Here is a 21,438-nt window from a genome sequence, read left to right as displayed (position 1 = left end):
TGGCCATGTGGCAGCAACCAAAGGCTGGTATAAAGAGGTAGTAATTCATTGGCTGGGAAAAATCTGGGTAAATACAGCACAGAGATAAAAAAAAAACAAAACATCAGGACAGAGGGGACATGTACACAGCCATCCAGAGGAGCTACAGCAGCCAGGCTCTGGAATGAAGGCCAGAGAACAATAGGAGTAAGTCTACATGGCAATTATAAACAAGAATCCTTTGGACTTCCAACTCCATCCAACAGCTGTGGCAGCTAAGGGGCAGGGTATATATAGATAGTACTTAGATGAAGTGGGACAGATTATAGTGGAATGAAACCAGGCAAGAATAAATTCCAATATAAAAAGGTAAAAGAGGCTTTTCAAAACTTGAGTTGGAGGGAGGGATGGACCCAGCTGTGTCATCACAGACACATTCGTGACAGAAATAAACCCTGCTCTGTAAGAGGGGAGGTGACTTTTGGGAGAAGCCAAGGATAGTGAACACCACCAACCTTTGTGAAGCTCTAGGAACCCAGCAAAGGAGGAGTTTGGGGGCTCCCTGTTGAGGGGTATGCAGCTGCTGGGAGCTCAAGGGCAGCTCACAGTGGAAAAATTATCTAATAATTTCAGATAATTATCTGAAAATTATCAGATACCTATCCCAAAATGCCACTCCTAGCCATGGTAGGCCACAAGGGAAGGATTAGGTCAATGAGGTATCTTCAAGACCTGGGGCATTGTGGGCAAGAAACCAAACATCTTGGGGGCCTGGGAAACAGTATTAGTCTTTCCCTCTGCAGGTGGTTGGGCCATAAAAATCATTTACACCCATGGCTTGTTCCAACCTTGAGATTCCACAACTTTATTATTTAGTAATCAAGGACATCCTGATTGGAAGCAGAGGGCAAAGAAGGAAAAGTGCTCAGTTCAGGAGAAGTGGAAGATCAAGATGCACCTGATAAGAATGGGACTAATATTTATTGTTGGGCCTCGATGCTCTATTCCCATGTTATTCAGTTCTACAAGATGGAGACTGTTATCATTTCTATTTCACAGAGCTGAAACTGAGACACCCAGAAGTTGCATATTTGGCCCATGGTTGCACAGCTTAAAGAAAGGCAGGATTCAAGCTCAGATCCATTGGACTCCAAAACCAGCACTCAACCACTACACAGCCCCATCGGGAATTCAAGCTTCATCTCATAACACATCTTCCTGTGATTCCTAAACAAACCTAGCACTTTTCTGCATGCAAGCCTTTGCTTTTATTATTTCCTTCACCTGCAAGGTTCTTTGCCCTTTGTCTACTTACCAAATCTTGTCAACCTTCAAGACCAGTTCAAATACTCTTCCAGGACTCGGCACTAGGTTATCCAGGCCAGATAAAACACTGCTTCTATAACCTACAACTCACTGAGCAATATGGCACATGGATAGAGAGAATGGCCTTGACTTAAGAAAAAACAAGTTCAAATCCAGCTTCTGGAATTTTCTATGGTATGTGACTAACTTTTGGTAAGTTATATTTCTAGATCTTGGTATTTTCTTCTGTATAATAGAAATAATATAGCAGATTAACTTAAACCCTAGGATCCTTGGGTTCTTGGCAGCCTCACTGTGTTTCTTTCTGTGTATCAGGTAGAGCTGCTTTGACTCCCTGTCTTAGTAGCATGGCCTATTGTAGAAAAGGCACCTGTAAATTGTGTTGGGTGGTGTCTTAGGTAATTGGTAGGTCAGAGCAACCCCCTTCACCACTTTGTGGCTCTGTGTGAAAGGAGCACTCAGAGATGAGACAGTGCTGCTGCCTGGCTTCTGGAGGTTTGTCCAGCGATTGCCCCATTTCTAGTCACTTCACCCACTCCCTGTATGCAACTGGCACCCTTCCTTCCAGCTGTTGCCCTAGTGCTGAATCCCAGAGTGGGTGGGTTTGTGTACATTCTAAAACCATGTGGGCCCTTTAAGTGGAGTTTCCTGAAAATCTGGCCATTTTTTCTGCCGCCCCAAACCCCACTGGTTTTTACAGCCAGAAGTTATGGGAACTTATCTTCCCGGAACTGGAATCCTGGGCTGTGCAGTTTAGGGCTGGGATTGCTCACTCCCAAGGTATCCTTCCCAATTTTTATCCACCACACATGAATGTGGGACTGCTTGTGCTGCTGCTGTTTTTCTGTGCCACACTGCACCTCCTTGTCTCTCTGCCCATTTCCATCTCCACCCCTCCTACCAGTCTGGATGAATGTGGCTTCTTCAAACCCTTGGTTGTTGGACTTCCATACAGTTTGATTTTCTGACAGTTCTGGATATTATTTGTTTTGAGGTTTAGTTGTAATTCTCTCTATGGTTGTGTGAGGCAGCAAAGCATGTCTTACTACACCTCAGTGTTGACTGGAAGTCTGATTCTGCATTTTCTTGCAAAGAAACAACCAAGTACTTTATGGATTTAAGAAAGGAAAATACACATGAGTAGATGAAGCTGTATTTTGTTGTTACTGCAGTACTGCAGTATTGCTATTATAATTTAAATGATATACTAGCAAACAGAAGAACCTGCAAAGGCCTTGGGAAAAGATAAATTCAAAGCAACAAAACTCTGGTGTGGTTCCTTCATGTGTCACACAAGAATAAGGTTAAGAAAAGTAGAGCAGATTAGGTAGAAGTATTTTTGCTCCTGGTAAAGATCCTTCTTAATGGAAGCATTATGTACCTTCTGGTATATAAGATAACAGTGTAACTTAGATGAAATACGGAACATCAGAGGATTCTCATCTTTTGGGGGACACAGGCCCCTCTGAAAAGCAGGTGACAAATATGGACCCTCACCACAGAAAAGTGTACATATCCACATGACATGTAATTTTTATATAATTCTAAGGGGTTCAGAGGCCCCTGGAAGCATTGTGAGCCCCAGGTAAAGAAATCCTAACATACATGCTCAAGACTACACTCTATATTCCCCTCTCTTGAGCTCTAAACATCCCCATCTGTCACTCAAATATCTCCACTTGCAGTCTTACAAGCATCATAAATGTAATGAGTCCGCAGAGAGACTCATATCTCCCTCAACTCCAGCCAAATCTCCTCCTCCTACCGTATCACACTGTCCAGCAGCTCTACCAAGCCCTCAAGCTAGGAATGTGGGTTTCATGTAGGACTTCTCTCTTTCACCATCTACATTCAGTCATGGGGGCTGATTCACACATGCTTATTTCTCAAGCCTGTCCTCTTCTCCCCGATCTCAAAGCTGCCTACTGAACTACAGCTACATGGAGTCCAGCCTTAGCTCCCAGCTACCCATTTCCGATGCCACAATCACAGTGATGTTCCTCTAAGAAAAGTCTACTCCTATCACTTCTCTGCTTTGAGCCCTTTAGTGACTCTCCATTGCTCTCAACTTATAAGTAGGCTCATCCACAAACCCTTTGTAGGTTAGTCCCTGACCACCAATCTAGCCTGTCTCTCGGTTCCCTCTCAAGAATTGCGTGCTCTTGCCACACCACACTTCTTTCTCCACCTTTTCTGAGCCACATGCTCTCTCTCACACTCTTTCTCTCTGGGCCACCCCACATGCTGCACAGGGACCACATCTTGGATATTTGTCTCTGTGTCTCAAGAACCTATTAGGGTACCTGGAACCCAGGATGTGTTTAAGAAATGCATGGTAAATTAGTCTTATGGCACATGGTTCCATAAAACACTAACGCAATATTAAATGTTACAGGGAAGTAGAAAAGCAGAGTGGGTTCCAGTCTCAGCTGAGACCGTAGGCAGGTCATGGCACCTTTCTAAGCCTCATGTACATGACCATAAGGTGAGAATGAAAGTATCTATTTGAGAGAGTTATTGTGAAGGTTAGATATAATGTGAATTAGCGGATGCCACAAAAATAGTTCTGTCTTCTAAAGGGCAACCTGGAGACGTGTGAGATCATTTCGGCTCATTACAGACAGGTACAGCGTTAATGGCCAAGGGCTAGGAAAGCTGGTGATCCTGCAATGAATGCATTGGACAGTTCTCACAGAATAAAAACTGCCTATTTCTCATGATTTCCAAATGTTCCACCAGATAGATATTCATGTGTGCATGTGGCAGGGAGCTGATTATAATGAAAGCCTAGAATCTGTCTTCTGTATGAGTATAACCTCAAAGCACATCTTAATGTAAACTGAGTTTCCAGAAACTGAATTACCACATAAATCGAGGAAAGGCTGTACTCCCTTTTATTCAATATTTTACCAAACTGTGTTCATTATTTCAGAAAATCGTGTCACTATCAGCAATGGAAACTGAGTGGAATCTGAGTGGCCAAAGCAACACCCTCTATCAGTCCACATTTGCAGCCTTTGCACTTGTGGTGACCTTATGATAATGTATGTGGTTAGCTCTATCTCACGATATACAACATAAAGAAAAAGTATTGACAAAATTCAATGGAACCTTGGCTTTCTTGTCTTACTTCCAAGTGATTCATTCCAGGTATGGGCCAACACCTGGCTACCCCATGATGTTTGTGGTATGCCTGAGCATTTTTACATAGTAAAAAATATATGTTTTATTATAAGGAGCTTCCTTTTTGCTTTTCCTTTAAAATATAGATGAATATTATATCAATTTTCTCAAATTTACCTATGCAAGTAGATTATTTTTGACTTGCATTTCAGGGTGGTAAATGCAGTGTTCAAATCCTCATCATCGACAAGGGTTGGTGGGTCTGTGAGGGGCTTAAGCAGCCCTGGGGGCTTGTGAAGGATTCAGTGCTGGGAGCGACATGGAGTGAGCACTTGGTTCTCGGTGTTGATACTGTTATGGTGAGCATTCTGGGTCAATCCTAACTGCAACACAGCATACTTGTGATTCAGGATAAAGATTTTGCCTGGCTTCTGCAGAGTGATTTATCATCTTGCTCCAGTGTTCTCTCTGGGGATTCTACTTCTTTACACATGCATCATTGCCAAACAGGAAGGAAGACAGCTGCTGTCGCAGCATGGAACACAGTCTGAGGCCTGTCCGTGCCCTCCCTACTTTCCCCAAATACATCCCTGCTCAAGAGCCCTTCATGGCTCCCACCTCAATGGGCCTAGGATCTCAGTCTAGCACTTCTGCTCCCCCTAACTTGAAATATGGCCCATCACTACCCTTCCGCCACAGCCACCCTTCACTTTCCCTTTCTCATCCCTCCTCCTCTGGAGGCTCAGTTCAGCACCTCCACTTGTCTGTCCTTCAAAGTGAAGTTCACATCCCACATCTTCCAGGAGGCCTTTACAGACCACTTTGGGACACAGTAACTTCCTTATCCAAACTCCATACTAGCAAGGACTATGCTATTATTTGATAGTTAATTTATACCACCAAATTGTGTTAATTATCTTCAAGTGAGTGAATCCACTGGCCCAAGAAATTTTTTAAGTGGAAAAATGGGTTTATAAAAATGACAAACAATAAAATGAAAGCAATGGTGATTAGCATGTTTACTGTACAACAAGCATCATTCAGGTGGGAGAAACACTGGTTTGGGGAATCCATCTTTGCAGATCTAGATTCAAATCCTGATTCCTCCACTAGCTGTGTGACCCTGTACACATAGCTTACCTCTCCGGGCCTCAGTATCTTCATTTATAAAGGGGATTTGCTAACACTCACCTGATAGTCTCCTGTGAAGGCTGAATTAAATAATGAATATAGAATGCTGAGCCCAATGTTGGGCAATGTAGGCACTCTGAAAATGTTTCCTTAGCTCACAGGGAAAGACCCAAGTTTTGAACCTGGGTCAGTGTGACTCCATAACTTTGCTGACCTCCTTTCCATCTCCCTGCATCCCCCTGAAAAGGAACTTGTACCTACAACTGCACATGGGCTCACACTGACTAATTCCTACTGACTTTGCCTCATTTTTCACTTCTTTCCCATAAGACAGGTTTTTCCTCTGCTGTTACCTTGGCCATGGGCAGGTGGAAGGGCTTAGTTGTATAATGGCCAGGAAGTACTTTGATACTTTTACCCCAATCAATAAGCACCACACACTTGTTGACTGACTAAATTAACCAACAAAGGACTTGATCCCAGAACCACATGGCTCACCCTAGCAACAAAGAAATGTGTAACAGCCTCTGACATGTAATTGATGCTCACTCAACACATACAAAGAAGAAGAAAAAGGAAAGGAAAAATGAAGAGATGTGGGAGGAGGAAAGATACAGCTTTTGGCCACTGCACATGGTTCCTTTCCACTGGAATCCCCTTTCTCCTCTGCACTTGGGTAATTAATAACTATCCATACCTCATGGCCAGCTTAGATGTCATTGCCTTTCTGGGCCAAGTTTCTTTCAGGCACAGAGATGTTTTTTAACTGCCTGTTTACTTGTCTGCCTACACTCTATCCTCTAAACTTATTTAGAGTGGTTATCTGCAGTCCCGGACACTGGACATGGTACACAGGATGTGCTTCATAAATATTTGCCTCTCAGGGTAAGAAATCTCCCCAGGGCCCACAAGCATAGTAGTCATGAGACAAGTAGAGGCAAGCTTAGGTCAGCTGGATGCTGCTGACTGCAAGAGCCATGGGTGGTTAAGAGAAGGCCAAAGAGGATGAGGATGGGAGGGGCCAGTGAAGGCTTCCTCAAAGAGTAAGACAACAAGATGGAGGGGAAAAAAACAGTGGATGAGGAAGCAAGAGCTAAAATAAGGCCATGTGTTGCCAGTCACCTGCCAGTGAACACAGGCAGACCTGGTGGTGAGGGGGAGATAGACAGAAAGGCTGGTCTGAGGGAACCATTGTTTGGAATGAGGGAGGGAGACATAAATCTCCTCCATCCAATCCTAACATTTCCCAAATGCCAAGACAGGATTTGAGCTTAGCCTTCAACCATAAGCAGAATGTCAGGAGGTTGGAGGGGAGAAGGCATCCAGGTGAGAGAAGGCATCCAGGCAGGAGAAGAGAGATAGTAGGGGCCCAGTCTTGCTGGAGGAGGCAGGTAATGCACAAAGATTTTCTGGGAGATAAGCGGGCAATTCTGGTAGAGATATCATACCTTGTAAGCTTCCTAATAAAATAATCTTCCATGGAGCAGAAAAACACTTTACATAAAATATTTCCTTTAACATTCTCAATGATGTGGAAAAAGTAAATATCCTAAGAGCCCAAGTCACAAGTTTATGATGTCACGGGATATTTACTTAGTGGAATTTAAAGATCATCTTTTGGCAAAATGGGTTGAAATGTTGTGTCATGGACTATAAAATGAAAAAGGCAAAATACTGAATTCCATTATGTGATGATCAAATGAGATAGAAACTATAATTACATGTGTATAAGAATCAGAGGGCAACATGGGAATAACTTGGGGAGGTTATTCTTTTATTTTGAAACAGCTCTTGTTGTAATATTGTTGGGCAATTTTTAAAAATTGGTGTAGGTGCTATAGGAGATGGGGAACTACTAGAGAGTTCTGAGGTGAAGTCATGCAGTGAAAGTCACAATTAAGAAAGCCGAGTCTAGCAGTGGAAGACAAGCAGCAGGACTGGGCAGGGAGCCTGACAAGGTAAACGACTGTGCCATCATCCAGGTGTGAGGTGGGACACATCTGAGTGAAGGTGATGGGAAGGCTCTGTAATGTGCAAGGTAGCTAGGCTACAATCCCAGTCATTAAAACACAAATCTAGGTGTTGCCATGAAGAAGTTTTATAGATGTGATTAAAGTCCATAATCAACTGACTTTAATTAAGTAAGAGAGGTCATCAGAGATAATCTCAGTGGGCCTGATTCAATCAATTGAAAGGCCTTGTGAGGCCTTGTGAGCTGAACCGAGGTTTCCCTAATGAAGAACTTGTGCCTCTAGGTAGCTCTGCTGGCTTCTGCTGCAGAGTTCCATCCCATCCTATGGACTTCAGACTTGTCCAGCCAGCCCACACAATCACCAGTTCCTCATACTGAATCTCTCAATATACCATATTTTGTTGTGTTTAATGTGCACCCATATTTTTGTGCACAGGATTATTATACCCATGTTATGTAATCATTGTGCCCATGTATAGTGTGCACCCTTATTTTCCCTAAAAAATTTGAGCAAAAAAAGTGTGCATTATACATGGCAAAATACTATATATCACCTGCTCGCTCTGCTGCTCTGGTTGAATGCCAACTGACACAGGTGGCAACAGGGTATGGAGGAAGGGGGTACCTAACAGGCACACTGGAGGAAGACAGTGGCTCCTCATAAATTCTTACTACACTGGCATGAGCTGGCCAACTGCCTCCACACTGACATCAAATAGGTGCCTCCCTAACATGCCAACCCCCTGCATGGCCATCTGGGCCACATTCTGCCTAGGCCCCTGTCATCCCTCACTGCTCCTCCAAATGCCTCTTCAGGATTTTGCTCCTCACAATTCCCATCACATATGTTAGAGCTGGTCCACATGTCACATGAGTCCCTGCCCAAAGTGTCCTGGATATGCTAACTCCATGCTCCCCTCCCCTCCAGTGTGCTCTGGCTGCTAGCACCCAACCGGGCTGAATCATCCTCTTACTAGTGACACCAAACCTGTCACTTGTCACGCTAACCTTGATGGAAGTGGGAGCTGAGGCCCAGAGAGATGAAGTGACATAAACAGCCAGAGAAGGCCAGGGTGGCTGGCACTTTACCATACATACATAGCCAGCAAGTGGTGGGGTAGGACTCCATGCCAAACACTGGCTCATGCCATTCTTCCTTATTGCTATCTGTCTTCATCTTCTTGGCACAATTCTTGAGGGCAGGATACACAGCTCACAAGTCTTTCAACCTTCTCCCCTAGTGTCCAGCATACTGCTAACTCAGTAGGCACAAAATAAGTGCCTTACTGGTTTCTGGCTTGGTATTCCAATAGCTCTGCACTAGGTCTGGCGCTGAGTGCAAAGCCGCTTTGACTCTTCTATCCCTGCGACACCGGAGGGTGGGTTCCCGTGTCCCAGGGAGACCCAGGCACGTGGGTGGGCTCCACACAGTGCCAGGTGCCTGAGGTATTCCCTAAGAGTTCACAGGGCCTCCCCCCACCAGAGCCCCTCTCAGTGCCCCTACAGGCTTTCTCAGGAGGTGGCCAGCCCTGCAGAACCCCTCCCATCCAGCAACCACTCAGACTTTGGGGGGCCTTTGTCCTTTAATAAAGACAGTATTACTGAGTCGCAAAGCTTCCCTCCTTTCCAACCTTCCTCGCTGCCAGGGTTCCCACTAAAGGTGAAGAGCTGTCATTCAAGGCCAAAGAAAGAGCTGAATCAAGATGCTAAACTCTTTTGACTTAATGTGACAACCTACAGCCCTCCTTGAATCACAGTTGTGTGAGAAGCACACCCAACTCAGCACAAAGGCCTCTGGGTGGCTGTGGTTTTGGGTGTCCTAGGGTTCTAGGGATCTTTCCACAGCCTCCTGGGCTCTCTGCATGCATCTCATGAACGCTCTAGTTTCCTCTCTGAATGCAGACATCAGCCGGCCAGGGGAGCCTCCGCCACCAACGCCGTTCCCTGCTTGCTTCAGACTGCAACAAAGACTACTTGAGGGCCGAAGGACAGCGCTGCCCAGTTCCTTTCCTGAGCCTGTTCTCTTCCCTTTCACATATCTTTCCCTTTTATTCTCCCTGCCCCCTTCACTCCTGCTTTATGCCTCATTGAATCCATTAGCCACTTTATAGGGTGCTCCTGAAGAATAAATTTTCTGTGTGGGGCTTCTGATGGTTTCCCTGCTGGCAGCTCCAACCGCCTTGGTGATGGTGAGAGGGGGGAGAATAAGCCAAACTCTGGAGGGAGGAGCCTCCATGCCCCCTACAAGGCTGCATCTCCATCTGGTAGTGGTAGGGCTGGCTGGCTCAGTAGATGGCCTCACCTGCCAAGGGGCTCCACCCTGACCCTCCCTGGCCCCAATGGGCTCTGATCCCCCATGATCTTAGGTCAAGCAGTTTAGGCCCTGTAAACCTTTGTCTTCTCACATGTGAAATGGGGATAATAATCATACCCTTCTCACAGGGTTGTTGTGAAGACACAGTGGGTCAATGGAATAAGGGCTTTAGAACAGGACCTGGGTCAAAGTAAGTGCCACTCAACATTTGTTTTTACTATTATCATCATGCAAGAAAACATGGCTGTTTAGGAGTCCTTCTGTCCCCTCCAATCCCTCTATTTATTGGTGAGTGATGGAAGAGATAGAAAAAAGAACAATTCAAGGCTATTTGCAGCTGTTTCTGTATGAGTGTGTCCGTGTGTGTGTGTTTTCTTTTTTCCTGCGTTGGTGTCCTAGAGTTCTGAAAGGAATAAAAACAGAGCCATAAAGCAGTGAAAAGGCATGATTCTTCTTAAAATCCAAGCTAATCCTGCAGCTTCCTTTAAAGTGGCAAGAGGAGGAGGCAGGGAAGGGACCAGAATTGTTTTTGTAGCATGCTCCCCTCCCAACCACTGCTCCTAGAGACCAGGAAACTAGGGGGAAAAAATCCATAAATCAACCACAAGGAGAAGGACAGAAGAAGGAACCAAGCAGGGAGGGAGCAAAGCACAGGACCGAGCTGGGCAGGAAGGGAGGGAAGCATGAGGGGAGACTTTGACTATCTGGTGGACAAGGGTGGATGTCTTCAAAGGGTACAGCACCTAGGCCAGAGGCTCAATGAGCCACCCCCCTTCAAAAGTCAAAGGATGGGAGCAGGCCCTGCACAACAACAATGCCACACCAGAAAGTGTCTCTGATCTGCCCACTTCTCTCCATTCCACTTCCACCTCCTTCCCAGTCACCCACTAAGAGGGCCTCTCTATCCCCACCCATCCATTCACAACAGGCAACCAGAGCCAGCTTTTAAGAACATGCTATCCCTGCTTAAAAACTTTCAGTGGCTCTCCACAGTACTTAGAATAAAATCCACAGTCTGACCCCTGCTGATTTCCCTGCCTCATTGCATGCCACTATCAGGTCCATCTGGGTCCCAACATGCTTCACCTCTCAAATCTACCAAGCCTTTCCCATTTGAGAACTTCATGCATGCTGCTTACCTGGCTGATCCTTTCCTATCCTTCCCATCACAGATGGAGCACCCATCTCAAGGAAGCCTTCTCTGAGCCCTCTGAGGAGCTCCCCTACCTTCTTTCTCTCTCACTGAACCCCTTCTCCCATCCACAGCATTTCTGTGACTTGTTCATTCTCCATATCCTCTACCAGGCTATAGCTGTATGGTCTGGCTCACTCGCCACTGAAAAGAGCCCCCAGCATGGCACATAGTAGGTACACAATAAACATTTACTGGATAAGTGAAAGAATGAATGAGTGCATAAGAAACATAAATAGCAAATGAACTTATGGGTATAAAAAATAGCACATTTTGGGGCTGAAAGGCTGGGGTGAAATTTCAAGTATCCTTCAGAAAAGCTCTCCATCGCAAACCATACCTACAGCTTTTCAGTGTTTGAAACAGTCCATACTTTGATGGCAGTTTATATGCTAGTTTCTTGTAAAATGGCAAATAGTCTAGATAAATTCTTGATAGGTTAATGTAGAGAAAGATCCACAAACTTCTGTGAATATCGGACAGTGAATATTTTAGGTTTTGTAGGTCACACAGTCTCTGTTCCAACTGCTCAACTCTGCTGCTGTAGTAGCACAAAAGCAGTCATAGACAATGTGCAAGGGAATGGACGTGGCTCTGTTCCAACAGAACTTTATTTACAAAACAAGCCACAGGCTGGGTTTTGCCCTCAGGTCAAAGTGTGCCAATCCCTGGATTAGACCAAGACCTAGCAAAGTTAAGAGAGAACGACACAGTAATGATTGGTTTTTTGGTCTTCAACAAATAGGCATGGCAGGTTTTAGGAATTTCACAAAATTGAAACACCGCTTTACATGCTTTCATGTGCTAAAATAGAATGAAGACAAGGACACACCTTGAATTTACTTGTAATTATTGTTAGAATAAAAAACATTTCATTTGTGTCATTCTGCATGTCAGGAATGTATCTGTACAAATGGGAAATTCTAAGAGTAATTTTCACTCTGGAGGTACTGAGGACTCAATATTTGTTAAATGTGTGGTTGGATGAGTGGCTATATAGACAAAAAAATGGAGAGGACAGAATATTTCACAAGATGATTACAAAAGTAGGTTTACTTGGTCAATAATTGGATGAGTTGAAAAAGAGGAAGCTGTCGATAATGACTTGGCTTTAGGCTTACGAGACCAGGGAGCAGCTGATGGCAGAGATGGCAAGATGAATTTGTTTGATGAATTAAAAAACAAGGACAGAGCAAAGGGAGTCTTTTCAACAAATGGTCAGCCACATACAAAAAAATAATCATCTAGCTACAGACCTTAAATCCTTCACAAAATTAACTCAAAATGGGTAATAGGCTTAAATGTAAAACACAAAACTATAAAACTCCTAGAAGATAACATAGGAGAAAATCTAGGTGACTTTATGTATGGTGATGATTTTTTAGACATAATGCCAAAGGCATAATCCATGAAAGAAATAGTTGATAGGATGGATTCATTAAAATTAAAAACTTCTGCTCTGCAAAAGACAATGTTAAAAGAGTGAAAAGACAAGCCACAGACTGGAAGAAAATATTTGCAAAGGACATATCTGATAAAGGATTATTATCTAAAATACTCAAAGAACTTTTTCTAAACTTTTTAAAAAATATATTTTATTGATCATGGCATTACAGTTGTCCCATTTTCCCCTCTTCATTCCCCTCTACCCTGCACACCCCCTCCCCTACCATTCCCCCCCTTTAATGTCCATGTGTCACAAGTTCTTTAGATTTTGTATTTCCCATACTATTTTTGCCCTCCCCCCATCTATTTTCTGCCTACTGTCTATGCTACTTAGTCTCTGTACCTTCTCCCCCCTTCTCCTCCTCCCACTCCCCTGTTGCTAACCCTCCATGTGATCTCCATTTCTATATTTCTGCTCCCGATCTAGCTGTCCTCTTAGTTTGCTTTTGTTTTAGGTGTGGTTGTTAATAACCGTGAGTTTGCTGTCCTTTCACTGTTCAGATTTTTATCTTCTTTTTCTTAGATAAGCCCCTTTAACATTTCATATAATAAGGGCTGGGTGATGATGAATTCCTTGAATTTGACCTTATCTGAGAAGCACTTTATCTGCCCTTCCATTCTAACTGAAAGCTTTGCTGGATAGAGCAGTCTTGGATGTAGGTCTTTGCCTTTCATGACTTGGAAAGGGGGGGGTCTTTCCAGCCCCCTCTTGCCTGCAAGGTCTCTTTTGAGAAATCAGCTGACAGTCTGATGGGTACTCCTTTGTAGGTGACTGTCCCCTTATCTCTTATTGCTTCTAGGATTCTCTCCTTCATTTTAATCTTGGCTAATGTAATTATGATGTGCCTTGGTATGTTCTTCCTTGGGTCCAACTTCTTTGGGACTCTCTGAGCTTCCTAGACTTCCTGGAAGTCTATTTCTTTTGTCAGATTGGGGAAGTTCTCCTTTATTATTTGTTCAAATAAGTGTTCCAGTTGCTGTTCCTCATCCCTTTCTGGTACCCCTATAATTTGGATGTTGGAATGTTTAAAGATGTCCTGGAGGCTCCTAAGCCTCTCCTCATGTTTTTGAATTCTTGTTTTTTCATTCTTTTCTGTTTGGTCATTTTTTTCTTCCTTCTGGTCCACTCCCTTGATTTGAGTCCCAGTTTCCTTTCCATCACTACTGGTTTTCTGTGCATTTCCTTTAATTTCAATTAGTTTAGCCTTCATTTGTTCCTCTAATTTGTGACTAAAATCAACCGATTCTGTGAGCATTCTGATCACCAGTATTTTGAACTATGCATCTGATAGGTTGGCTATCTCTTGGTTGCTTAAAAGTATTGGCTCTGGGGCTTTGAGCTGTTCTTCTGTTTGAGCCATAATGTTGTGGTCTGTTTGCGCTTGTTACATATGAGGGGTGGAGCCTTAGGTGCTCACCAGGGCAGGGTGACCCAGTTGCTGGGTGGGGGGTAAGGGTCGGAGAGGGGCAATGGTGTTTTTTTTCTGCTTTCTCTTGGATTTTGGTCCCTTCTGCTGCTTCTCGCAAGCAAACCAGGCCCCCCTGGTGCCAGCTCCTGGGTGTGTGGGCCTGTGCACTTTCCAGGACCTTGTGGGTCTCTCCAACAAACTCTCTGTGAGCCTGGGAGCTCCTCCCGGCACCTCAACCCCAAAAGTTTTTCCAGTTGGTGCTTTTAGGCTTTTATTCCCTTTGCTGGGGCCCTAGCCTCCATGGTCTGTCTCACTGCTCACTCCTTCACCTGGTTTATCTGAGTGTGAATATGTAACCGTGGTCAGCCAGCCACCTTGCGCCTCCACTGGGTCTGCCCTTTGCCACCCCACACCTGGGATCTGCCAACTGCCGCCTGAGCCTGGGTTGGTCTGGCCACTTTTTCCTGTGCAACCCCACTCTGCTCCGCCAGCCACTGGCTCCGCCCCTCTTACTGGTCTGGCTGAATGGTTCGTTGTTGTCTGACTTCCGTACAGTTCAATTTTCTGTGTTTTGGTTGCGTTTTTGTTACTAAAACTTTGCTGTCTTTAAACTTGGTTGAGCGAGGAAGCACAATGTTTCTACCTATGCCTCCATCTTGGCCGAAAGTCCTCAAAGAACTCTTAAAACTCAACAATAAGAAAACAAACAACCCAATTATAAAATGGGCTAACAGACACCTCACCAAAGGTACTAGATGCTCCACAACATATGTCATCAGGGAAATGAAAATTAAAACAACAGTGAGATACCACAAGGCACCTATTAGGAAGGCCAAAATTCAAAAACACTGACAACACCAAACACTGGCAAGGATGTAGAGCAACAGAAACTCTTATTCACAGCTGGTGCAAATACAAAGATGGAACAGACACTCCAGAAGACAGTTTGGTTGTTTCTTACAAAACAAAGCATACTCTTACAATCATGCTCCTTAGTATTTATTCAAAGGATATGAAAACTTATGTTCACATAAAAACCTATGTGCAAATGTTTACAGCAGCTTTATTTATAATTGTTAAAACTTGGAATTATCCAAGAGTCCATCAATAGGTGAATGAATAAACAGACAATGGAATAGTATTCAATGATAAAAAGAAATAAGCTATGAAGACATGAAAAGTCATAGAAGAACCTTAAATGCATTTTACTAAGTAAAGAAAACTAATCTGAAAAGGCCACATACTGGATGATTCTAACTATATAACATTCTAGAAAGGCAAAACTATAAGAGACAGTAAAAAGATGAGTATTTACCAGAGGATAGGTAAGGGGGAAAAGAACAGGCAAAGCATAGTAGATTTCTAGGCAGTGAAACTACTCTGTATGGCACTACAGTGATGGATACGTGCCGTTATACATTAGTCCAAACCCATAGAATGTACCACACTAGGAGTGAACCTTAATGTAAACGATGGACTCTGGGTATTTACAACGTGTCAATGTAGGTCCAACAGTTATAATGAAGGTACCACTCTGGTGAGGGATGTTGATAATAGCAGAGGCTAATAGGAAAGGGGTTATGCGGGAAGTCTCTGTGCTTTCTGTTCAATTTTGCTGTAAACCTAAATATGCTCTAAAAAATCTTTAAAAACAACTAACTCAAGGACACAGAAAAATCACAGATGTCTTCATGCTCTCTCTAGTTACCTGATATCAATTAATTGTTTTTCAATTATCCAGAATGAAACTATTTATCATCCAGAAGATGACAAGTTATGAACAGCTTAGATGTTTCCTCTTAAGAAAGCAAGTATTTCAGAATCTTCCATTTATTCAGGACTTAATATACAATCAAGAAAAGTTTTATGCATTTTTAAAAATCCAGATGTCTGAAATTTCTAATAGTGTCTAAGGAGAGGAAGAATTGTGTCAAACTACAAATGAAGCCACTGCACTGGGGCAGGGACATAAGTGGCTTTCTGAGCCACCTACTATGTGCTCAGAGCTATGATCAATGTGCTCACATTGAACCTGTACAGGAACTCCTGCTGGAGGTTAGTACAGAGGAGGACCAGCCTTAGGGAAGGTAGAGAGACCCAGGTTTGAATCCCAGCTCTGTTCCTTCCAAGCAGGGTGGCCTTGGGCAAACTTTGCAATCTCTCTGGACTTCCACTTCCTTATTTGTGAAACAGGAGTTGGACGTAAAAACTAAAGGGCTACCCAGCAGTTGTTGCTCACTCTGACCCTGAGGAGATCCTGAATGTCAACTTCTATGACATCAGAAGAGTGTAAACTCCTTGAGGAGGGCACATGAGAGGACGGAGCTGAAGGACATTGGCAGAGGCTGTCCCTGGAGGACACGCTAATGCAATTCACTACAGGGCCACCGGAGAGCACTGCCAGGACTTCACCTGTGGCCTTGTCACAGTCTCACAAGCGATCTACTTACTTGTGACCTGAGCCCAAATCCCACTTAGACAGCTACCTGCCTGAAACATGTGCCTCTAGGAGCCTGGGACAGGCTCTTTGAATTGAACTGAAGTTGGGGTTATAGTTTTTACCCTCAAGAAAGAAGGAGGTCTGGAAATGTTTCTTGAATTAATAAAATTTCAGATATTTCTGCTGAGGTCTGAATACAGGAAATGGGTTGGAACTTAGTGGGTTGGAAGATAGGATTCTCCTTCTTTGAGGCAGGAAGGAGGGTCCAGCAGGCAAGAGGCAGAGTGACCTCTGCCCTCTCAGAAAGACTCAGATGACCCTTTGTTTATTTTTAGCTATTTTTGTACATAATCCAAAAAAACCCTTTGGACACTGGGTTCATGTACAAGGTGAGGCAAGAAATAGTAATGAAAGCATCAGACCCTCTCTTGAAGATCCCATGTGCCAATCCAGGGAAGACAGGCCTCCCAAAACTGTCAAATTTGACCCACAAATTTGACCCCAAAACTTTGTCATTTGTATATAACTGGAGCTGGACCACCAGGCTAGTTCCTGACTTGACATGTGACACACTTTATGGCTTTAGATAAGTTCCTCCCCCTCTCTGAGACTCAGTTTCCTCATCTATCAAATAAGGGTGAGGGTGGACCACATGGTCTTTAGGGAATCTCACAGGGCCAGCAAACCACATCTCATCCTAGATGCTAAACCTGGTCCTGCATATGGAACATGGGAAGAGCCTTTAAACCCCAGCCTTTAGAAAAATGCTAAATTGGCTCATTTGACTTTAGCATTTACCTTAAAAGCACATTTAGATCCAGCTGCAACCAACAACCATTGAATACCTACTATGGTACTAAGCTATCTCATTAACTGCCTCTTAAAAACCAGCCCATAAGAAAACTGTCATTGCCCCCAGGTAACAGATGACAGACATGATGGTACACTCATCCAGAGCATGTGCTATGTGATCATCAAGGCCTGGGGTTAATCTCAGCCCGTAGCTTCCTACCTGAGGGTCCCTGAGCCCTCAAGCCTTAGTTTTCTCATGTTTAAAATGGAGATAATGATAGCCCTTGTCTCCTGAGGTTGTTTCAAGATTTGAATGCAATGGGCATGTGAAGTGCTCAATAACTACTACCTATTATTACTTGTAAGTATTATATTATTACTACTGCTATCATTACCATTTATACTAGAGAGGAGAAAAAGTAGACTGAGAGAGGGTGGGTGAGAGGACATCATTTAACACACTACAATGTTCCAAATTTTAGGTCCATGAACAGGCAATGTGGGTCAGTACTGAGGTACAAAGTTGCCATGTAACTCTGGCCAGGCTACTCAACCTCTAAGTCTCAGGCTCCCCACCGATAAAATAGAGGCAATATCTCTTGAATTCATGGCATTTCATGTGCTAATGTAGGCGAAAAGCCCCTGGCAGAGTGTGGAGTGAACAGAAGGCCATGAAGAAATGGTCCCTCCCTCCTCATATGCTTCTTCTGAAATCTCCAAGAATGTAGCCTTCAAGTTCCTTCCTTGAAACTCTGTTCCTGCACTATAATTGTCTGAGAAAAAAATTCTCTAATACATAGACTTAATTAACCAGCCAACTGGCCCCACTGTGGGACTGAGATTTCTCCTGAGGGCCAAGTGAAACCTAACTGATCCATGACCCATGTCCTGGGCCTGAGGACCCAAGTCCACATATGCACANTATGCTTCTTCTGAAATCTCCAAGAATGTAGCCTTCAAGTTCCTTCCTTGAAACTCTGTTCCTGCACTATAATTGTCTGAGAAAAAAATTCTCTAATACATAGACTTAATTAACCAGCCAACTGGCCCCACTGTGGGACTGAGATTTCTCCTGAGGACCAAGTGAAGCCTAACTGATCCATGACCCATGTCCTGGGCCTGAGGACCCAAGTCCACATATGCACATGGACAACACACTCAGTGCACATGCAAAACCTTGTCCAAGCAGCCTCACACCCTCCTTCCCACTCCCTGCCCACAACCATGCTGCCACCTAGCCAAGCCCCGCTGGCCTCAGCACTAACTCCTGAGGATGTATAATCATAGAGGAAGCAATAATACCAACCATGACACCTCCTCTCTTCTCCTTATGGTTCGCAGTGTACCTTCACTATTAGCTGTGTAGGGCAGGGATGTGTTTTATTCATCTTTAGATACCCACTGAATAATGCTAGGTACATAGTAGATACTCGGAAACTATTTCTTAAATGAATAAATTTTACCTTTATAACAAGATTTTCAAAAATCACCATTACTCAGCACTTACTATTAGTTACACACTCCGCTATGCGCTGAATGTGCATTCTTGCATTTATTCCTGGCAACCACCCCATACAGTGAACAATTGTCAATCCCTATTATGCAGAAAAGACATTAAGTGATGCGCCCAAGGTCACAGCTAGTGAGTGACAGACCTGAGATGTGCATCCTGATACCAGACCCTGGTTCTTAATCCCTCCTATCATTCTCCTCCTCTTTAACCAGAAGAGGCAGCAAGGAGGGGGATAGGAGCAACATATGAGCAGTCTGAAAAAACAGATCAAGAATGCAATGATTTTTATATTTGAAAAACCAGAAAAATCCTATTGTCTTCATGATACAAACCAGAGAAAGCCAAGATCAGCAAAATCATCTTGGCTGAGGAGACATGAGTCTCTGTTCTACTCAGGCCTCAGCTTCCTTATAGCCCATAGTATGGGGCTTGTTGATATCTCTTCTGTGTTCTCCTAACTCCCCTCCCATAGGCCATCCACCTCCAAAATTCTAGCACTTTCCTCTTGATTCCACCTACCAGTGGGGGAACTCAAGGAACCATCTTTTGTAAAAGGGCCCAGAGTTGACAAGTTCCTGTCTTCTCAGAGGTTTTGTTTCCAGCCTGTGACCTAGACAGTACCTTACAATCCAATTTATGAGCAACTGCCTACCAGAAGCAAGCAGACAAGGAGTGATGCAGTTAGTCAGGGTGACCCAAGTATAGGAAAAAATTCATTTTCCTCAAGAAAAAATTAGTACAAAGGAAAAAACTAATGGCATTGATGCTTAGCCACAGGTTCGGGGCAATAGGGAATGGTGGGGATTGTGGCCAATCATGTACCCTTGGAAGGAGGTAGCTGCTTCTAGCTCAGCCACATTCTGCCATGTACGTATGCAAGCTCAGTATTGCCAAATCTTTCAATTTTCCATGGGAATGCCAGAATCCTATGATTTTTTTCAACATGAGTTTTCTTAATTTCTGAATGTTGAAAACTAATTTTTTTCCTTTAAAATTAAAAATAAAGCACATGTGTGAGCTGGACTTGGCCATGAGCTACACATTATAATCTCTACTGATCCTTGTGGCACAAATGGCTGTGCTCACTGGACATCCCTGCCTTCCACTACAGTTTGCAGCCTTCCTTGCCTTTGGTTAGGCTTATGCTTCAGGTTCTGGCCAGAAGCAATAATTGGAGGAGCCACAGTAACTTTCAGAACAGGGCAGTTAAAAGCCACTGTCTCCTCTCATTTCTTTTCACTGAAGAGCCACCAACCCTGGAGGCCATGTGGTGTAAATGGCACCGCAAAGTAATAAGGTGGAAGTGTCTGCTCTTCCCTCCACAGACCCCAGAAAGGTGACAGCTTGGGGCCTTTCAATGAAAGCAGCCAGCATTACCTGGACTAGCATACACCTATAGCACACATCTTGAATACAAAAAAAAACCCCTGTGTGGTAGTAGTTGAGCACTTCCTAGTTTTCAAAGCACTTTCACCCCCCTTCCTATGCGTGGCTCTCAATTTAGTAAGAAGACAGGATAAGGCTTTGTTATCTCACAGATCAGCAAATTTAGGCTCAGAAGGTAGAAGTGAATAGCCCTGAGCTGTGTGACAAATAAGTGGGATTCTAGCTCTGAACTCCTGAGTGGACTACCTGTTTGGTGCTCCCAACTTTGCAATGTGAACTCCCTGGCACTCTCTGGGTCACCGATGAGCTGGCATAGGAAAACTCATGCTCTCCCCTGCCTGCACTAGTTGCTTGAAGATGCACCTCTTACCTTTCCTGTAGACTTGGTCCCCTTCCAAATACAGAAGTAGCAGATGGTCCAGGCTGCCAGAAGACACAAGGCCAGCTCCCAGCGTAGATTTCCAATGTGCTCAATCCCATCTGAGATAGCCAGGACCCGGCGTCTGTGAAAGAAAGGGCCATGAGTCACAGGGACTGGAGATGGCCCACTTCAACCAAACCCTGAGCAAAACTAGTGCTGCAGAGAGGCAGGGACGGCTGGCTCATTCCTTTACTCACCACCCACCATTAACCTAGCATCTTCTGAGCCAAATCCAGGGATGGGTGTGGGAGCCTCACAGAGGAGCAAGACCCAGACCCCCACCTTCCTGGAAGCCCAGTTAGCAGGCGGTTTATGGTGCAACATAGTAAGAATATGATGGGCGAAGCACAGGGCCTTTGGTTTAACCAAGATACCCCTAGCCTACCTCAAGGTATGAGGAGACCACAGAACTATCCATAAACACTTAGGTCCCTCCATCAGCAGAGATCACACACCCTGGCCTCCTGAACTCAAGGGAGGCCACTGGACTTGCTCTGGCCAATGGCACCTATGTCACTTCAGATAGAAGCTTCCAGAGCCAGGTGGTATGGTTCACCATGTCTCCTTCTCACTACTGTTGCCGTCATGGTAGAAGCATATGTTAAGATGAGCCTCTAGAAGCCTGACTTCCTGAGTGACTACTTAAACCTTCCTGCTACCCTGTGTCAGAGTGCTGGGTGAACAAGAAATGAACTCTGTTGCTTTAGGCTACTGAGATCTTTGGGGGTGTTTGTTACTGGAGCATAAACCAACCTATCTTGACTGCTACAGGGGGCCAGGGAAAGCTTCCTGGAAGAAGTAATGTTTGAGGCTACTGTGAAAGATGATGGAATTTACCCAGGAGAGAGAGGGGTCAAGATTATTTTAGGTTGAGGGAACTGCATAAGCAAAGGCCAAAAAATGAGCATGGAACACTTGGGAAATGCTGGAGTACAGGGATCAGATGGAAAATCAGAAAAAGTAAACAGAGGGATCATCAGGAGCCTTCAGTAGC

At 44.2% G+C, this 21,438-nt stretch overlaps 1 protein-coding gene across 1 annotated transcript in view; it reads right to left on the bottom strand.

Moving 5' to 3' along the window:
* The window catches only part of SLC6A11 (solute carrier family 6 member 11), a 122,922-nt gene that overhangs the window by 71,850 nt on the left and 29,634 nt on the right, over nt 1-21,438 (bottom strand). Inside the window, exon 5 of the mRNA XM_037050548.1 lies at nt 20,394-20,526. Coding sequence (XP_036906443.1) covers nt 20,394-20,526 — 133 coding nt within the window. The remainder of the gene's footprint in view (nt 1-20,393; nt 20,527-21,438) is intronic.

The sequence above is a fragment of the Sturnira hondurensis genome, unplaced genomic scaffold (genome assembly GCF_014824575.4).
Source record: "Sturnira hondurensis isolate 20B ecotype Veracruz unplaced genomic scaffold, ASM1482457v3 Scaffold0000867, whole genome shotgun sequence".
Taxonomy (NCBI): Eukaryota; Metazoa; Chordata; class Mammalia; order Chiroptera; family Phyllostomidae; genus Sturnira; species Sturnira hondurensis.
The sequence above is the reverse complement of the archived record's forward strand: the minus strand, read 5'-3'. Positions and strand labels throughout refer to the sequence as shown.